The following is a 21,088-nucleotide window of genomic DNA, read 5'->3' as shown; positions in this document are numbered from 1 at the left end:
TATCATGGATAGGACACACACACACATACACACACGTGTACACACATACACACACGTATACACACACACACCCTCTAAAATTTCACCTTTTCTCTCCACACTGTGAAATGAAACCTACTTTGAGCATCTTTTTAAGAAAATTCCAGTAACAATTGAAACTATTTTTAAATAATTATTTTGGGGTATACAAGATGAATTCTTATGATCCACAATTTTTATAACCAATTTTCTTAAGAACTTAGTAGTGGCTAAAAGTTAATTTTAAAAGGTAGATATTTCCAATAATAGAATTCTTCCTAAACTATCTTCCCCTTAAACATACCCAAATTCTGTAACAATAACAGTTATATTAAATCCAATGTTAAAATACGCTTTCAGTAACCCTTTCACATCAAATACACATTTTACATTTATTGGCAAAATATAGCAGAGATTTTGGGCGATAAAAGTTAAAGGGAAAAATTTTATGTTTACATTGGCTCTTTTTCAAAACTTCATGGATTAGTATTCCAGAAAATTCTCTGGTTCACACATAGACTAAGGTCATTCAGTTTAAATACCCACCTTTAATTTATACTAAATGCTTATTTAAAATACAAAAGTTTGTTGAAGGAGGTTATGTGAGATTTCCACCAAGTACAGAAGTAGAGTTAAGGGCATTTTATGAAGATGGTACCTTGGGACAAAAGCACCTATGATAACCCATGAACTATTAGTACCCCGTATGTTCTGATCACTCTTCATCTCATCTCTCACTAGTCTCCGGCCTTCTTTCAGGTTCAGGAACTTACCAGCCTCTTTTTGATCTTAAGAGTCTTCTCACAGACTATATTATTGCCTGGAAAACACTCACCCAATCCACACACATTCCTTCTCATCACTAAAGCTTAGAGTGACCTTCTCTGGTCATCCCGTCTGAAGAATGTTGTCCTGCATCTCACGCTTCACTCCATCATTCTTACTACAGTATCCTAATCTCTTCCATGGCACTTATCACAATTAGTATATGGCATATGCATTTTTATCAAAGTAACACATAGTTTCTAAAAGTCAACTCGTGCTATAATAATAATGAAAAAGTAGCATTACCCCATCTGATCAGCTTTCTATCCCAAGTCCCATTTCAAGCATTTTATCTATTTTTTATCTATGCTTGCATATTTCTAGATAACCTAATCAAACTACAATTTCTTAATTTGTCAATTTTAGGTATCAGGAAGGAAAATCATTTCCTCTCCATTCCTGNNATTCCTTCATGGTGCTTCTCCTCACTCTTCTTTCTGTAACCTCTACAAAGCCAAGCCATCATCTGGCCCAGTTCTGTCGTGTTTCAAAGTCAAAGAACATCTGACATCCAAAAAATAATTCAAGTTTTTGTCTGCTCAAGCTTGTCTTACAAATTATCTCCAAATTCTACGAGAGAATGATAAACCTCTCAATAATACATTTTTCTCAACACCATACACTGAACATGTCCATTTTTTTCTATGGAGACATTCATTTCTTCTGAGACTCCACCGTCTTGGTCTAGTCAATACTACTTGCTCTCTAAGCCTGCTGAATTATTATAGTCCTGGGACATCCCTTTGCTCTCATTTCCTGGATTCTGTATCTCCCTCTTTATTGGTTTATTAGCTCATCCTTCAGCTTCCTATAAATGGATATATGGGCTGAAATACTCAGAAAGTCACACATCCAGAAAAATATTTTTATTTTACTTGAGACTTAATTCAGAATTTGCCTGGGTATAGAATTCTAGGTGAGAAATTACTTTGCTTCTCAAATTTTGAGGCATTGTCCTATTGTCTTCTCACTTGCAATTGAGTGCCATTCTAATTTTTTTTTTTATGTGTCTGATTTCTTTTCCTCCGTGGAAGCTTTAAGACTCTTTCTGTTTTCTCTATATTGCAAAATTTCATGACAATGTGCCTTCCAGTTATATGCCATACGTTTTAGTTCAATATTGTCCTGGGCTCTCAGTAGCATCTTTGATTTGCAGCCATATATCCTTCGATTCTAGGAAATTTTTGTCTTATTTCTTTGATAATTGCTACTCTCAGTTTTCTCTTTCTGGAGTTCCCACTAAACAAATGCTATACCTCCTGGATCAACTGTCTAATTTCCCTATCTTTTCTCCCATATTATCAAATTATTTCTTTGATTATCTGGAGTATTTGCTCAACTTTATTTTCCAACTCCACTACTTAATACGTAATTTAGAAGACCTCTTTCTTGATCTCTGATTGTTCCTTTTATAAAACATCCAGCTCACTTCCATCGGTATATTGTCATCTCTTAATTCTAAATTAAAGGCTTTAAAAAATAAATCTTTCTTCTGCTCATTCTCATGTCTGTACTTTCCTCATTTTTTCCCCCATTTATTCTATTTGTTCTCTAGTTCAAGGCTTTTCTCAAATGTCTGGTTACTCTCTGTTGTCTGTTTATATTTAGGAGAGAGGCATCTCTGTGGGGGTGGGGAGCACCAAAGTAGACTCGCTGGGTAGGAACATAATCATTTGGCAAGAATGTGATTCATGGGGCTGGATAATAACCAAATGTTAGGATTTTAGGATTTTTACAGAGTCTATTCAGTTCCTTTAGAGAAAAATCTTCCAGATTCCTGTCTGGATGCAATGAGAGGATAGTCTGTGTGTATGAGACCCAGCTGTCACAGTATTGGAACTGAGCTACACAAAGGAACCGGGGACCGTCTTCAGTCAGTATGCAGACTTTCCTTAATTTGACTACTCTGCAGTATAGCATCTCCCTCAGTCTCCGCTGGCATTGCTCTAAGTGTTACCCCCACATGGCTCAATTTTTCCATATAATACACATTCTAATTCCACTGTCTCCTGCTAGGGTAGGGAAAAGTAAGTTGTCTGACTACTTGGAGAATGGGGTAGGAACCTTGGCATCTGCATCCTGTTCTTCATATGGATTTTCAGATAGTTCCCTAGTTTTAAGCCCCATGCCTCATCCCTGCCTGCAGGGTGTGTGCCCCCCCCCCAATCGTATTACATACAAAGAATCAGAAATCTGAATGGCCTCTTTCTGCCATCTTGGAACCTGTGGATGACTGCTGGGAAAAGGACCCCGAAATCGACAAATATGTCTGGAAGGCTGTGGTCCAAGGCAATTTGTGCTGTCTATAAGCGGGGTCTCCAGAACTAGAGGGAACACACGACTCTTTTTAAAATTGAAGTTGTTTATGTTCAACATGAAACTGAATTCTATCTAGGCAGAGATGTGCTTATGTGTACAGAACAAAGAACACCACAGTGACTCCTGGTGGCAAACTGAACAAAACCAGAGTAATCTGGGGAAAAGGAACTCAGGCTCATGGAAACAGTGGCACGTTCATGCCAAATTCCAAAGCAGCCTTCCTTCTAAAGCCATTGGCCAGAGAATCTGTCTGATGCTGTACCCCTCAAGGATTTAAACTTACTGAAAAGTAAATAAGTAAAGGTGTACATTTATTTTCTTGGAAAGAGGGAGGGAAGGATGGAGGGAGGGAGGAAGGAATGAATGAATCAGAACAGCATTGAGATGGAAGTTAGAAAACAATAGAGCAATGCCTTAAAATCTGAGATGCAAACTAATTTCTCACCTAGAATTCTATACCCAGGCAAATGAAGATAATCATCTTGATTCTACCCAAGAGACCAAGTTTACCTTGTGAGAATAACTTGTTTTTACATAGAGATGTAATAAACAGACAATGCAGTTGGTGAGTATCCAACTTCTCAATGACCTGAGAACCACATGTCATCATTCGGCATCATTTTCTCTAAACAAACAGTGTAGTATTTCTAAAATTGAAGTTTCCATTTTCTGATATACTTGACCATTGTCCCCTAGCAGAAAGCATAAAGTTGAATAAAGTCGCTCAAGAAAAAGAAAGAAAGTAATTTAAAACTTTTACTATGAAACATCTTTATTTGTTCCTACCTTCAATGCTCTTCCGTCATCGGAACACCTTGATTCTTTTTCTTTTTAAGCATTAGGAACAATACTATTCTAACTGGTCATATTTTCACTAGAATTTTACATATCTGCAAGGGTGCATTTTAAAACAAAGTGTTCAAAAACTTATCTCCTGTGCCCTGAATGGTTCCCAGGTACCTTATCGGTTTATTTCATAAAATCCATGTAGTTTGTAGCATTAGTATTTATCTCTAAAATCATTACCCTTGTAACTATTATGCCTAGTTCTGTGCAAAATAGTACCAGAAAAGAGAAGGAAGCTAATCACCACACTCTCGTGATTTTACCAGTTCCTCGTGTTGTTCCCTTTGACTATCCATGCTATCAGCTCTGTTCCCCAAATTTAATTCCTGTCAGGATCACGGTTTTTAATTCCATGTGGTTCTGACCTCAAATTCATCTTTAACTAAGTAAAAATATAGCAGAGCTTCCCAGTTGTATCGAAGCCTGCTATAATTTCTTCAGCAAGCTCAGGGAGGTCAGAGAAAGCAGGTAATAGCTACAGAGGGGAGAGCAAGAGGGCTGATGGGAAGAATCCCATACTTTGGACAGTGTAGTCCTGTAGCAACCGGGCATGTCCTATGCTTTGCTTATAGAATAGAAAATAATCAGAATGCTTTATTATTTTTTTAATTTTAAAAAGATTTTATTTATTTATTTGTCAGAGAGAGAGAGTGAGCGAGCAGGAGCAGGGAGAGCAGCAAGCAGAGGGAGAAGCAGGCTCCCCGCTGAACAAGAAGGCTGATGCAGAACTTGATCTCAGGACCCTGGGATCATGACCGGAGCCGAAGATGTACGTTTAACAGACTGAGCCACCCAGGCGCCCCAAGAACACTTTAAACATATCAGACAGCTCGGGTGTTCTATCTACACCTGCAAACTGAACTAGTACTATATACTCTCAGGATATCTCGTTTACATACGTACACTGACATCTAATTTGTATGCATATACTTCATATCCAGAAGATAAAACAGATGTAGTTATTTTAAGAGAAGCCAAACATAAAATTCAGGGAAACAAATATAAATAAGTAAATAAGCCCACGTTCTGTACGTTGAGAGGCAATGTACAGATGGCATAACTTGGAATCCTGGCTCTACTGTTTACTACTTGCATGGCCTTAACCTTTGTTTCCTCATCTGTAAAGATAATAACAACCTTCCTCATAGAGACGTTGGAAAACAAAATGAAATAAAACATGTAAGCACATAGTAAGTGCTTGGCATATATTAGTTTTTACCATACGACGATCGTAACTGTTCTGGATCCTAAATAGACTTTTTCCAGCTGAAGATATCACTTCCCCTTAAACTCATCATGTCTACAAAGTAATAATCACTATCCCCTTTGCTTCTTTGTCTCTATTAGGGATAGTGCTAGTCTCTAAGTGGTAAGTGGGCTCCATGTAGAACCAAAACTTTAGACATGGATACATCTTGCTCCTCTCATATTACGATTTAGGATCTACTATCCTTCCTGGGCTCATTTTTAGTTTTAGACAATGGAATCATATGGTTTTTTCTCTGTTTCATGAAATCTACTCTTCCAAAATATTAGATACATATTTGCCTATGTCCCATTCTTTTCTGTGGCTGTTAATAAACTTTGAATTTACAGTCAAGCGTATGCATGCAAACACACTAGTGTGAACGCACGCACACACACACCCACACACACGCACGCACACACACGCAGGCACACACCCTACTCTGATGAAGTTATGGAAAGGTCAGCAATATATAAATTCATTATGGTGTTTTGTCATATCTGAAAACACCTTTCGCAGGACAAATAGGAATGGAAGGTGGTTTACTACCCCCACATTTAAGGCATTCTCGAGCTAAGGTTATGGTATTTCAACTTAGCTACATAAACATTTTTAATACTTACCAGGGCTGGCAAGAATAATCTACTGGTTTGGGCACCTAGAATATAAAAAGCCAAAAAATAGATTAAGTTTACTTAAGGGAAGCTTTTAGGAATCAATCATTAATTCAGTTTAGCTGACTCAGCTCTATAAAACCCTAAATAGCACAGTCCTGGAACTATCCATTGGCAATTTTATACAGAGTGAATCATAGTATATGTCAGATAAGTAGAAAATAATTCATTTCACTTTAATTCATACTTTCATTCATTTTACCGTCACTGTATCTCCAAGAGGAGAGGTAACAGAAAAATATGAATTGGAAGCTTTTGGTATTTATTATCAAGGCAATTTAATCCTATCACAGAAAATTAAAATGAAAATGTTAGGAAAACCAAATAGCACTCTGCTTTCCCAGAAAATAGCCAAAATAAACAATATATACTGGATATAGACTCTTATTTTGTATCACAAATTCTAACCTCTGATTTTGAAGCCTACCAACTGCCAAACCTTTTACTGATGAAAAGTCATGAGAAATATTCATTTTTCCCTTTTCTCCTATGGAGCTTTGCAAAAGAGAAAAATACTACATTTGTTATGCAAATAAAGAAAAAGAAGAAAACTTCTAACAGCTGATTTTAACTAGAAAACGAACAAAGCCAAGAAGGTACACTAATATTCCAAGAATAACAAATAAAATACACATTATTAGAGGGGAACAAAGTTTATAAATTCCTAAGAAAAGACAAGGAGTATGGATAGTTTGTTTTGTATTTAGAAATTTTTCATGAATCTCTGTTACCCTTACTTTGTAACAGAGTTCTGATCAACGTAAATATGTCTCTTAGCTACGTCAGTTTTCATAATGGGCTGTTACTATTTTGACCTTTCAGGTTAATAGTTATATATAACATAATTATCTTTCTGGTCAGAGCATCTCCAAAGTTATTAGTATTTAAATATTTTTTAATAATAATTTTTTATTATGTTATGTTAGTCACCATACAGTACACCCCTAGATTTTGATGTAATGTTCTGTGATTCATTATTTGCATATAACACCCAGTGCTCCATGCAATACGTGCCCTCCTTAATACCCATCACCAGCCTAGCCCAATCCCCGACCTCCCTCCCCTCTGAAGCCCTCAGTTTGTTTCCCAGAGTCCATAGAAATATTTTTAACCTATGGATCACATGTTTAATTTCACCACCATGTAAAATCCTGATACACAGAAAATAATAGAGTATATTACACCCATTCAAATCCTGCAAATATTTTCTTATACCATTTTGTTTTCACAAATAGTAATCAATCTTCAATGATTTCTCTTTAGAAGATATACATGGTTTCTGAAATCTGATGGAAAAGTATTTCCTCCTTCCTTCTCCCTCTTTGTATTCTTTGAATGCATGCTTATTCCTAACTCAATCCTTCTCCCCAGAGAGTGGAAACAAAAAACCAAACACAACACAACAAAACAAAACCAACAAAGAAAACAAAGAGGGGAAAGAGAAGGGAAAAGAACTCCAACATATCCTGTGGATTCCTTTGGCTAGGGAAAGCTGAAGATCCACAAAAATGAAGGGTGATAGAACATTCTAAAGCAGAACCGATGTCTCAGGCTGCTTCATCCTGATGTCCTTTTAGAGCTTTCTCATTCTTTGTTAAGTGTATTCTGATGTGGGAAGTGCCAGGACTATCTTCTCAGCACTGATCCCTGTACTGAGGGTGGGATCCTATCTTTTTCCATCTGTCATGGGCCCTCCTCACTTCTTTTTTGGGCCCTTTTCTTATATAAAACAATAGATAATTTTCTTCTGGATACTTTCCTATCTTTGAATATATTCGCATCTTTGACTGTTTTTCCCTAATGCCTTTTTCTACTTTCATCACAGGTTGTTTATGTTGTTAACTTTGGCTGTGGTTGTACAGTTTAAAAAAATATTTTACTGGATATAGAGCATGCATGTAAAATAATATAGATATGTGCTTCTTCCTGAAGTACATCTTATGCGAGCTGGAGGGGACAGTTAGAAGTAAGTTTTCTGTGTTTTTTGGCTAGAAATGTCATTACTTCATCCCTACAGAGGAAAGATAGATTTCTAAGTTGACTAATTTCCTTTCAAAACTTTGAACGTTTCATTCTTACTGCTTGAAATATTAAAGCTTCACACTATAGAATCTCCATTTGGTTCTTTTTAATAGTTCCTATTTCTCTGTTGAGGTTTCCTGTGCATTCATTATGATCATACTTTCCTTTATGTCCTTGAGCATAGTTTTAATAATAGCTACTTTAAAAATCTTTCCCTGCTAATTACACCATTTGGGACATCTCAGGGCTGTTCTCCTTTGATTGCTTCTTCTTTTGAGTATAGTTTGTGTTTTCCTCCTTCTTCACATATTGAGTAGTTTTGGATAGGATCTTGGACAATTTGAATAATATGCTGTAGCAGCTCTGAATTCCGTGATGCTTCTACAAAGAGTGTGATTTTTCTTAAAGTAGGCAGTTAACTTGGTTGAACTCCAACTGCAAACTATCTCCCCTGTGGTGAGAGGCAGATGAATTCTCAGTTTCGTTCTTTTCGCCTAAACTGAGCCACTTCGGGAGTCTGCACCATGCAGCCAAACTGAGGCGAAGTTTATGCACAGAACATGAGGTTCCTCCCTCTCTGACGCTTTCCTTTCTGAGATTTCCTGCCTCCCTTTCCACTTTGTGTTTCCTTCAAACTCCACTCTGCTTCTTCAAGCTAGTGATATTGTGAGGTTTCTATCTGAATTTTAGCAACCCTGCATGGCGCAGCCCAGTATCTGTCCTCAAGCCAGCCACAAAACCAGGAAACTAACCCAGTGTCATCCCCTTTTACTGAGTGTCAACTCTTCTCTTGGCCAGTGCCTTCAGATTGTTGTTTTTGCTTTAATATCCTGCCCAGAGTTTGTAGTTGTTTTCTGTGGGAAGCTGGATCCAACAGGAGCTACTTGGCAACTACCAGAAGCGAAAACTTTGTTGCCTCCATTATTGCTCTTATTAGCTATGCCTCAAATCATCAACTCTTTATAGGTTATCTGTATTCTCCTTAAGGTTGGTTTTAATATTTTCTCCTTGTTTTTGATGTTCGGCCACTGAAATGAACTAAAATGTGTGTATGTGTTGATTAATTTTATATACTCTCCTTGACTCTTGAGATTAGTTTTACCATAAGTTCTGGAAAATTCTCTGCCATTATTTATTTGAAAATTACTTTTCCACACTATCTCTATTCTCTCCTTCAATAACATGCATTTGAACTTAATCACTCCATTCTCTGTTAGATTTCCATTTCTTAATCTCTCTGGACTACTCACTGAGAAGTTTCTTCAGATTTGTCTTCCAATTTTCTACCCAACTGTGTCTAATATGTCATGTAATGTTTCCATTAAGGTTTTCATTTCACTTACTCTGCCCGATTCTTTGTGAAATATGTCCAAGAAATTTGGAGAGTGGCTTGTACTCTTCTTAGACTTTTATTCTTTTTTATTTCTTCAACCATATTAAATATAAACATTTGACCTTGGTACTTGATAATTAAACAATATCTGCTATCTTTGTGTATCTAATTCTGAATTTTATTTTTTTGCTGAATTTTGCTTAAAATGGTTTGTTTAATCATGAATGTGATGATCCCATACGGTGAACTTCTATTCTCTAGGACTTTATCTGTAGAAATCCTTTAAGGACTGTGGGCAATGAGGCTCCAATCCAGAGACAATCTGTATTTGTGCTGGAAACACAATCAACATGGAATCATTTTAAACTGTTTCCAGCTTAGAATTATTTGAGTCACAGACTTGGTATGAATTCCAGCCCCACACCTGGGTGGTTTTTGGATCTAAAGCTAGGAATTCTTAGAGGAGACTGCTTTCTTTCTTCTTCCCAATCCAGATCCAAGATGAAGAAAGACATATCTTCTGTGGAACTGTTTTCTTCCTGTTCACCCACTGAGGACTCCTGGAGTCACAAAGAGTTACCCGGAGTTGCACTATGCTATAGCTCCAGGCTTTGTCTCCGGTTACCATTCTAACAGACACAAAATTGTCTCATTTGTATTCCTCCTGCATTTTCCTCAGTTCTAACTTTCTATCTGTATACTTTAGAACTTTTGACGGGACTGACACAGCATAGACTGGAGAATAACTTTTGAGTTCAGAATGGAATATTCCGCACTACTCATGGACCCCTGATAAACAATATGTCCTGGGGTCAAAAGAGATACCATCTTCCAAACTCCTTCAATATATCCTCCCGTCCAATCTCTCCTCCTACTTTTATCTTCACCTAACTTATTCTAAACCAACAAATGAATCTATAATTTTACTAAGCACTAAAATTTTAATAACTATTTATTAACTTTGAGCTATAAAACAATCCTATTTTTGTAGTATTCCCACCCATAATTATGTATTCCTCTTTAACCCCCTACCAGCTTAAAATTCTAAACATGTTTTCCCTTCTAGTAACTGAGTCACCAAATACCATTCACTGTAAGATGATATAATTAGTAACTACTATTGTTAATTACCTAGGTTCAGCTAGAAACTTTCACTTGCTTTTTCACCCCTTTGTTCACTCATACAACAAAGTGTATTAAATACCTGCCGTGTGCCAGAATTTTCCTAAAATGAAACTTCAAAAGTTCATTTTATGCCATATTTAAGAGGCTTGAAAAAGATAACAATTTGATACACGAAATGTTTAATATTCTTGATTTGATGTCTTTAGGTTCCCAAACATCTTAATATTAGAATGTCTAATCTCCTGCTTCCCACCTACATATAAATATTGCTTTAAGCATAAGAAACCTGAATCTTGTTCATACGAATGACAGAAAACTAAAAACTCATTTTGCTTACATAATTAAATAAGAGTGGTATCAAAGTTCAACAATTTTCTAAGATTATTAGATAAGAGCATGTGACATTAGATCACAGAGCCAAAAGAATAGCAAATTCTTTTTGATTCCCTTTGCTTTTGAAATTAATGAAGCTGGAATGAGTACAGTAAATTAATCTACAGACTGCATTCTGAAATCAAGGATGGCAGGCATTTCTAATATTAAAAAGAATATCCAGTTTGTAAATCTAGGAAGGACTGAAATATAGCAAGATAACTCAAGGAATTTTTTTTAACCATCAACTCCATTATATTAGTAATTTCATTTACTTCAAATCAAGAACTTCAAAAGTTTCATAGAAAAATCCACCCTACACATCAACTTATGCTAAAATAATGTCACCTTAAACAGAAATTTATAAATCTAATAAAACACCAGAAAGTACATTTTATGTTATATTCATCCATAATAATATTTGAGTAAATGCTCATTCATTCTCCTTCTATCTAATGTGTTTGATGTTTTCAGAAATGTCATTATGACATTAAATAGTAACAACAAACTAACGCACAGAAAAATGTATTTAGAGATTTGATTGAAGAATTCGTGGACTTCATGCTTTCTATTATGCTTTCAAACACACTAGTGGACGTATAATATCTCCCTATAACCGAAAATGACTAGGAATAGATTAGAGCCTACCATTCTCACCTCTGTGGGAAAAGGGGAAAATGCATCTAATCTGTACCTTTGATTTATTCCTTCGAACACCTTGTAGACAATTTAGCTTTGTAAATTCTACTAAGTTGAATTTTCTCCTTGCATATATCATTTAAAAATATTTTCTGACAATTTTCTAAAATCATGAGGATTTTAGAATTTTAATAATGCTGACCATATATTTAAACTTGAAATAATATGATCCCCCCAGAAAATATTAATAAAATTATCGAGTGACAAGACGACATTCTTGCACCATTAATTACAGCATCAAAACCAGGAAAAAAAATGGAAAGAAAATACTCATACTTACACATGGGCAAGGCTTGACAGCATCACTTGGAAAAAATCCAACCTCTCCAGATGCTAAATTTCTACCCTAAATTAGGAAAAAAAAATTATCAGTTTTGAGAATCCATTTACCACAAATGATAATCTCATAATGCTGTGTACACCGCGTTGTTATTCACAATCCTCAGAATTACTTACATGTTTTATCCAGTCCTAAGCATTAACTTACTATGGCTCAGGAAAGAAAGCAGAAGCAGAGAGGTTTCAAAATTATTCAACTTTATGTGTTGTTTCAGATGATAATTACAAAATAAAAATTCAAGTTTGACTTCCCAAACTACCATTCAATCTTGTTAACTTTACATCCCTCAATCCAATATAGAGATAATAGCATATTTGATCTTTCTAATTTATATTCACTACTACACGTAGATACATTGGTTTTGTGTAAGCTTGCAATTAGAAATGTGATTTAAATGGTTACTATTGGTATCTTTAACAGAACTCATAAGAGCATTCCTCTAACAAGACAGGAGACATTTCAAGACTTGTGGAAATGGAAAACATGATATGATGTTTAAGGTGGTTTTCAGATTTAGGATAACGGACAGGGCATTGATCAAGAGAAGACAACAGTTAAGATGTTGAAGGAAAGGATTATAAGTTAGAGGGAAGAAATTAGCAGGATAAGGAAAACCTAAACACCAAATGGACAAAAAAATACTAAAGAATTTATTCTTGGAGACCTTTGATCAAATTCTTCTTTAAAAAAAAAAAAATCTCATCAGGAAATATAAATTGGTACAGCCACTGCAGAAAACAGTAATGAGTTTCCTCAAAAGATTAAGAAATACAAGTACCACATGATCCAGTTATTTCACTACTGGTATTTACACAAAGAAAACAAAAACACTAAGTCAAAAAGATACGTGCAGCCCTATGTTTATTGCAGCGTTATTTACAATAGCCAAGATATGGAAGCAACCCAAGTGTCCACTGATAGATGAATGGATAAAGAAGATGTGGTAGCATACAATGAAATATTACTCAGGCATGAAAATGGATGAGCTCTTGCCATCTGTGACAGCTTGGATGGGTCTAGAGGGTATTATGCTAAATGAAGTCAGTCATACAGAGAAAGACAAATACCATATGATTTCACTTATACGCAGAATCTAAAAAACAAATGAAAAAATAAACAAAAGGCAGAAACAGACCCATAAATACAGAAAACAAACTGGTCATTCCCCGAGGGAAGAGAATTGGTGGGATGAGCGAAAGGGGTGACAGGGAGTGGGAGATACAGGCCTCCAGTTATGGAATGGATAAGTCACCAGAATAAAAGGTACAGCAGAGGGAAAACAGTCAATGGTATCATAATAGTGTTGTATGGTGACAGGTGGGAGCTGCCCTTGTGGTGAGCACAGCATAACATACAGACCTGTCAAATCACTATGCTGCACACCTAAAACAATGTAGCATTCTGCTTGCCTTCACACACACACACAAGCTCATGACACTAACCCTACAATTGTTTCCCTTTTACTTGACAAACTATACTCAAAACACACTGCAACAATCAGAACATGTAATTAAATAAGTTCTTATGAGATGACTTCTTCTTGTCCAAAAATTGGGTTTATTTTTATTTACTATTTAACAATTGCTTCTTCTCAGTAGCTAAGATGAGTAAATAGCATTATGACTGGATATTACATGCTCAGTTATTTTTGACAAAGAAAAGTAACAACAAAAAAAAATGATCAGCAAGTATTTCTGTCTTGAAACAGTATCTTTTTGTGCCCATGGACCTTGGCTATGAGTTTGTGGAGAAAATTTCATAAAGTGGGAATCCAGAATTAAAAGATGAGGAGGAGGAAGAAGAGAAGGGGAATAAAGGGGGAAGAGGTAGGAGGGGCATGGGAAAGAGAGAGGGGAAGTGTAGCAGGAAAGGGGGAAGGGTCAGAGGAAGTGAAAAAGGACAGAAAAGAGAAGAGGAAGGGTGGGGTTAGGACAGAGGGAAAACAATTACATAACCAAGGAAAGAGAAGACGTTCATTTGGGCAAGTTTCAAAAACTGTATTGCACTTGCGTATCAGGGAAAAGGTAAATGATCAAGCGGAATATTCATTCATTCATTCAACAAATACAGTATCTAATATTAATTTGGTTGGGCACTAAGGAAAATGCAAAAATTCATAAATCAGCTCCTGTTTCCCCCTATCTTTTCAGAGCAAAGATACACATACACATAATTCTAATACAAGGTGGAAGGGGTAAATACTGTCAGGTGCAGAGGAGAGGCTACGGAAATGGGAAAGATATTTTCGGTACTAGGGGTTTGCCTGAAAGCTACATGGAAGAGTGGGGGGGGGGGCACATGAATATTAAATGTGTGGGGTTTAAACACATAGAGATGGAAATGGAGGAGAACATTCTGAAAACAAAATAAAGCATGAGAAAGGAATAGGGGTATAAAAATACAGGTTGTGCACAGGAAACACAAGTAGAGTCTAATAACGGCTTATATTTAGTGCACCCTTATTGTACGCCACACACTGCTCTGAGCATTTCACAATCCTTTGTAGTAGGTCCAATTATTATCCCCATTTTATAGGTAAGGAAAATGAGGCACAGAGAACTTAAATGATCACCCCATGATCACAGACCCCGCGAGCGATATAACCAGAATTCAAATTCAGATGTTCTACCTTCAGAGCTTGGTACTGCCTCTCTATATAAGCATTGGATTCATAAAGGAGGATAGAGGGACAGAGCTAAAAGGCGGCAGGGAACCAGTTCGAGACATCTGAATTTATCACTGGTGAGGGGGTTTCAGTGAAGGGGTTATATGCTTTAGAAGTAAACTGACATCAGTGTGCATGCTGGCTTGTAGATGGGCGTGGCTTGGTAGGTGAGAATATCATTAGAGAACTCTATCATGGTAAGGGAGGAGGGGGAAGTGGTGCTAGAGACATTATGGCACTAGAGTCTATGGAGCTTGTCTGGGGAGTGGGTGAGGAAGAGAAGACCATGGGAGTTAAAGACTAGAGGAAAGTCAAGGATGGAGGTGATTCCATAAGCCATCCAAAGAGATAACCTGGATTAGACGGCAATTATACAGAGGGGAAACTTAAGAGTCATGAAACAAGACTACCATGGAAGAAAATGTAGACAGAAGATAAAAGAGCTTACAGGAATTAGTATAACTAGGAGGCAGGAAGGATGTACCAGAGGGAAGAGAGTCACGAACTAGAGGGTGATGAGAAGACAGTAGCTATGAAGTGTTACTCTCATTCAACGGCATTCTCGGAGTGCTTTATTTATTTTAAGCAAGTAAATAAGTGTGGTATCTGGGGACGGCATGCCTAGCCAGACCTTTCTACATGGAGGCGCTGCAGTGCTCCCTGACTACAATATCTGCGGGTATGTGGGTGGGAGCTGTACACCAAAGGAGGCTCAGAAGAGGAAGAGATTAGGGTGATTGTTTTTAAAAAAGTAGAATCAGACCTCTGAGAGCACACTAGAGCAAATCAGTCTATTTTGCAGGGGAGAGGCCAGAGAGAGAGAGAGAGCTCTATGACGGTCTTTAAAAACTATAGTTGAAGGTAAAAGGACAAGTTGGAGAATTACAGCTCTTACAAGAATGGTGAACTGTCAATTCACGTTCATCAGAAAAAGACCACATGGTCTTCATCTATGGAAAGCAGAGTTCAAGAGAGGCAGTGATATTTCGTGACAGTGCATGTTGGCCAACACAATGGCACCTATTTCCCTAGAACAAAACTGACACAGGGTCCCTCATACGGATTGATTCTTTCAATTATTCCTCCCTCAAAGCTTGGTTCACACATCCCTACTCTGTCCTCTCTTCTATGGAAACGTCCTCACTCTGCAGGTGCAGATTTAATCTTGCCCCGTCCTCCTCTGGCCCCTGCCCAGACCGTTAGTAGTACACTGACACGTGGATGTAATTATTCCTCCACACGGTCTTGTCCTTTCCTAGACTGAACTCTTCGAATCCAGGACAATGTCCTTTTTTTGCAAGAGAATGCCAAATGCATAGTAAGTATTTCATAAATGTTTGTAATTGGAGGTATTTCTCAATCTGATAGGCCCATGTCAGTGAGTAGCATGACCTTAAGCTCCTCTTAACTGAAAAGAAGAAAATATACCACACTTTGTTTTTACACAATCAAGCACTAAGAAGCATTAAACTGTTTCTATATACAAAAATATTCGTATAGTGGCACTGCTTGACCTATCTGACATTTTATATAAGCAAGCAGTGTGTGGAAGAAGGTAATGCACAAAATAGAGACAAAAGAGGCGAGAACACGAAGAATGCAAGAGTAGAAGACACATTAATGAATTTTATAACTTCTGAAGGTGCATGGACTGGCCCACCTTTTTTGTCATTCTTCCTTTATAGACCAAGGGTTCCCCCTGAAAAGCATGAATGGGAACTGTAACTGTTCTAGACAGTAGTGGAAGGGGCATATTGTATAAGAAATGTCCTAAAACTAGGGTAAACATCCAAATTTCTGTCCAAACTAGGATCTTTTGAGAGGAAAGGGTAGTGATTAATAACTACGCCAGGACAAAAGGTATAAATTGGGACTGTTGGGGTAAACCAGGACATATGGTTACCGTATCAAAAAACATTTTGTTCTTTTTCCCTGCATTTCAAGAACACTATTGGACTTTTCTCAGGAGAGGGAAATTTTCACTCAACCGACTATCAAGGTCATTCTGAATTGTTTTTTCCTTAATGAAATGCCTTCGTGGTGCAGGTTACACTTCTTTAATGGTCTTAGGCATTCCTTAGATGACAAAGATGTGAGAGATAATTTAACATAACAGATGAATAAAACTGCATTTCCTCACTAATTCCTATGAGATGTCAGTTTTAGCTATGGGAGAGAATATGTGCGGTATTCAATGATTTTCCACTTATTAAGGTAATAAGCATCCTACAACATTTGGAAGATTAAAAAACAAAGTAATGTGTAGGAGGAGTATCTTTGCTTCCCTGGTGGATGTGTGTGGGATGTACATTGATAATTCATTAATGCTAATGGGCGGAGCAGCTGTCAATCCCCTACGCATGGATGGAACAGCAGACTGTAGCTATGAAATAAACCATTTGCAAAGCCAATGATTTTGTGCACTTTATGTGATGATCTATCTATGAAATTGTTACTAACTTTGAGGAGAGGCATGCAGCTGAATTTTCTTCTTCTTTGCGTTCCGGTGTGGGCAGTGTATTCTGGGTCAGATAATCAACGTGTCGCTCCTTTTATGCCTCTTACAAATGCCAGAGATAGGAAATCTTCTTTCAGTTATCCCCCTGTCTAATATTTGTTCTGTGAGTCCCTTAACATCTTTCAAGGTCAATTTGAAAACATTCCTCTTTCATAGTTACATGTCATCCGATGTACCATACAGTACTATCTTTACATGCATTTATTCTGCAGGGCGTTCTCTAGATTATGTGAGGAGAATTTTGTAAATCTAACAGCACAGGTTGATTCATTCTTATGAAAATATTTTCTCTGGAAAGTCTCTGAGAAAATAAGTTATGGGCTATCTATGGTAAGAAAAGATGCACCCTTATTATTTTCATTAAATAAAGTAGGGCAGATACAAAGCAAAATAATATTAAATAATAATTCATAAAATAATAATGCCTTCTGGCCTAAAAAGCAAGTTGCTTCCTGTAGAAAAATGTATCAAACTAAAATTATTGATAACTTTCTCTGAAATTCCCGAACATCACACATATAAATGTATATTCGGACCCTTCCTTATTTCTAACTGACGTTAGATCATGACGATTTTTCATTATTCCCCAATACGAATCCGCAGGGAACCATAATGAATTAAAACTACATTAAGTTTGCTGGTAGAAATGATATTTACAATCTACCGGGACAGAGAAAAACATTAATGTACGCTAGCATGGCAGAGCTGAAACTGCTTTTTTAAAACTCACAGACAAGGATGGCTTAAAATGACAGAGGATATCCTCCCAAAAATCTTAATCGTAAATTGCCTGGCTCCTAACTTTGCAAAACGGAGAAAGAATTGCTTTAAGAAAAATGCAGAGTGTCTTTTCCCTGCGACTCATTTACCTCCTTAATACCACCTGGATTGGAGCTTTAATGCACTCCTGCAATAGCACTGAACAATTTGAAACAGATGCGGAAAGCTGATTTTAAAAGGGACAGATTAATGGTTATTTATGAAAGATTGGAAATTTTCCCAAGTTACAATGCCCTAAACACTTTCAACGTATGCATGAAGGTGCTGTGGAGATTACTAAGCAATTTATCACACATGGGTAACGGCTAGAGCAACTGTCACCTTACCCAGTCCTCTCTCACTGTCAGAAATGTACAGTCTGGGTACGCGGGGGAAGAAGACACACAGGGTAGCCATGCATTATGGGAATCTAGGCAAATATACAAATTAGTTTACTGACCAGATGGATGGATGGATAATGGATGGCCTGTACCAAGCACTATTTTTGGAATTATTCTGACAGGCTTTGTGAGTACGTGCAATAGAACCAAAGGACTGGAAAAGGAGGAAAGACCAGGACAAAGACTCTGTCTGAAATGGACCTTTGGTAAGGAGCCATCTGTGATCCTAGCTGCCACCATACTGTAACCATTGTTATCAGTTAAATATACATCAGTGCTAGTTCTTCGAAAACACAGAAAATCACTACCATACAGTAGGGATGTGGCACTGGGAGAACTCATTCTATTTCTAGCTCTGCTATAAAAAAAACCCATGTAACCTTAGGCAAATCTCAATGGTGAAACAAGAATGATGACAAATCTGCCACACATGCCTCACTAGGGTAATACAAGGGTCAAAGAATTAACATGTCTAAAAACACCTGATTGCTAAAAAATAACTATTTTCTATTTTTTCCACAATACTGCTTTTTGATTATTCCCAATCAATTTTCTCACTTCTAAATTTTTTTTGTTGGCTATTTGTGTGTTATTAAAATAGAAATGCCTAGCCTGGTAATAATCCCACCGTCCTCCTTATATTTAGACAAGTTTGCTAAGCCACAAGTAACAGACTGCCGTATAAATTTCACCTGAACAAGAAATACTACATTCAGATAGTCCGTTTCCTTATCTCAAATGTGCTAATGTTTTCTTGCAAATATACACATTCTTTCGTCATTAACAGCTTCTTGTATGACGAGTAAGATGTGCATTTTTCCACCAGTGGACAACGTGAAAATTTGCCAAGCATAATTGCATACGGTTTTATCGAATGGTTATTACAATGAATTCCAAAATATTCCTGCACACATACAGAACAAAAACATAGCCAAGTGATTTTATCATTTGTTAGCCAAAAGAGAATAGGATTTTTAACTTCTGTCCAATGCATAAACTCCTGAGGTTTTTCAAAAGACTATATAAAATTCATATTCCTAACCTGTTCATTTGTAGTGAAGTGGCTGTCATAGGCTTAGAATTCTGGATAACTTCAAAAAAACTTATCTTGGTCTAGGATCTTTGAAATTAAATTTATCTCCGATTTATAAGGGTTTATAATTGCATCAAGTCATCAAACATATGACAAAAGCCTGGATCATATTTGGTGGTTTTCTGAATGCACACAAGATCGTTTGTATTTACTACACCACTGAGATTTTGGCAGAGAGAAGTGTCAAAAACTCTAAAAAAAAAAAAAAAACCTAAAAGTTGTGAAATGTACACTAAGAGAAAATCCACTAAAAAGCCATAAGCTATATTTCTACACTTATTATATGTGAGATGAATATAATAGCAGAATGAGACTTTGCAGAACATTTTTCTTATTATCCAAAAAATGTATTCTGTGGGGTTCCTGGATTTCTCTAGCAGGGAAGGGAGCTCTCGTTTTTCGTGTCTTGAGGCTTTTTCTCTAAAGTCTCACTAGGTAAGATGTTGTACGTGATATAATCCTGAATCAAAATTTAATAACTCTATGTTTCTGGCGAAGGAAAGAAGAGAATATCTTTGATGAAAGAAAAAAAAATTAGCAAGCAAAAACTTATCTGAATGTAGGTAGACCAAATCCCAAGTGGTTACTTATTACAAAATCTGGAAAGAACAAGAATCTACCCTTCTTGGAAAAAATCCTATTTGGGGAGAAGCCATCTAACCCAAAAAGTAAACCAGGCTTGACAGAGGTCCAAAATATAGAAATTCGTTTTTCTAATCGTGGCAGACAACTAATGGCTGTTTTCCTCTCCTTGGAGATTTTAATCTTAAGTAATCACAAAGGAAATATCCTGAGTAACAGCACCACACACATCAAATGCTCACGGCAGCATTAGATATTTTTAAAGACTTTTTCTACTAAGAACAAAATTACTGCTTTAATGAAACGTGTACCACCTCATAAGTATGAGGGATTATGTTACATACTAGGGGATTAAAAATGACTAAACATGGTTATCATCTTCAAGGATCTCATTCAGATTAGGTCGGTTCCTTAATTAGCTTTTCCTTTGGTCATTTTCATAGAATTTGGGACTAGAGAAAAAAAACCTAGGAGGTAGTAATTTGATCTGGATAGATAGTCAGAAGCCTAATGTTCCATTCCTGTTCTTTCTGATCCTTGAGCAAGTCATTTCATCTTTTATGGCTTCAATAGTCTCACCTGTGACATGACAGGGTCTGACCCAAGGATTTTTTTTTTTTTTGACCCAAGAATTTTTTTTTTTTTAAAGACTTTATTTATTTATTTAACAGAGATAGCCAGCGAGAGAGGGAACACAAACAGGGGGAGTGGGAGAGGAAGAAGCAGGCTTATAGTGGAGGAGCCTGATGTGGGGCTCGATCCCATAACGCCGGGATCACGCCCTGAGCCGAAGGCAGGCGCTTAACCGCTGTGCCACCCAGGCGCCCCTGACCCAAGAATTTCTGAGGTCTTTTACCACCAAAGCTCTTCTCTTACATGAGCACTTTTCCCAAGTCCCTACAGCTCTCCAATCAGTTACCGTCACTAAGAAGTAGCCGATCCACAAATTCTTAACTAGGGATAGTATGTGTCAGTAATTGAATCTGGCTACACTTATTTATAGAAGATAAAGACATTTCAGGCCCTAAATGACTTTCATTTTACCTCACTGTGAAGTCCTCTACCTTCCAGGGTACACAGGATTGACTTGTGAGAAATGACGTTCATTCATTCACTCTTCAGGAATTCCAATTACTGTGAATAATTAAAATCCAATATATGTGATAATCCGAGAAATTATTCGGACCACAGTCTTGAGGGCATGTGCCTGTGCACACTGTACTGAAACCACCTGTGGAGTCGAATCAACAG

The 21,088-nt window shown here is 37.0% G+C and overlaps 1 protein-coding gene and 1 pseudogene across 2 annotated transcripts in view; one reads left to right on the top strand and one right to left on the bottom strand.

Annotated features, from left to right (window-relative positions):
• VAV3 (vav guanine nucleotide exchange factor 3) overlaps positions 1 to 21,088 on the bottom strand; it is a 338,168-nt gene that overhangs the window by 29,511 nt on the left and 287,569 nt on the right. For both annotated transcript variants that reach the window (XM_040626968.1, XM_008704211.2), the window contains exons 21-22: positions 11,760 to 11,825; positions 5,878 to 5,912 (exon numbers count right to left, since the gene is read on the bottom strand). In XM_040626968.1, the coding sequence (XP_040482902.1) occupies positions 5,878 to 5,912; positions 11,760 to 11,825 (101 nt within the window). The remainder of the gene's footprint in view (positions 1 to 5,877; positions 5,913 to 11,759; positions 11,826 to 21,088) is intronic.
• Positions 1,738 to 3,439, top strand: LOC121102049 (annotated as a pseudogene).

The sequence above is a fragment of the Ursus maritimus genome, unplaced genomic scaffold, assembly GCF_017311325.1.
Source record: "Ursus maritimus isolate PB19 unplaced genomic scaffold, ASM1731132v1 scaffold_12, whole genome shotgun sequence".
NCBI classification, from domain to species: domain Eukaryota; kingdom Metazoa; phylum Chordata; class Mammalia; order Carnivora; family Ursidae; genus Ursus; species Ursus maritimus.
Note: the sequence above shows the minus strand (reverse complement) of the source record. Positions and strands in the feature narration are given on the sequence as shown.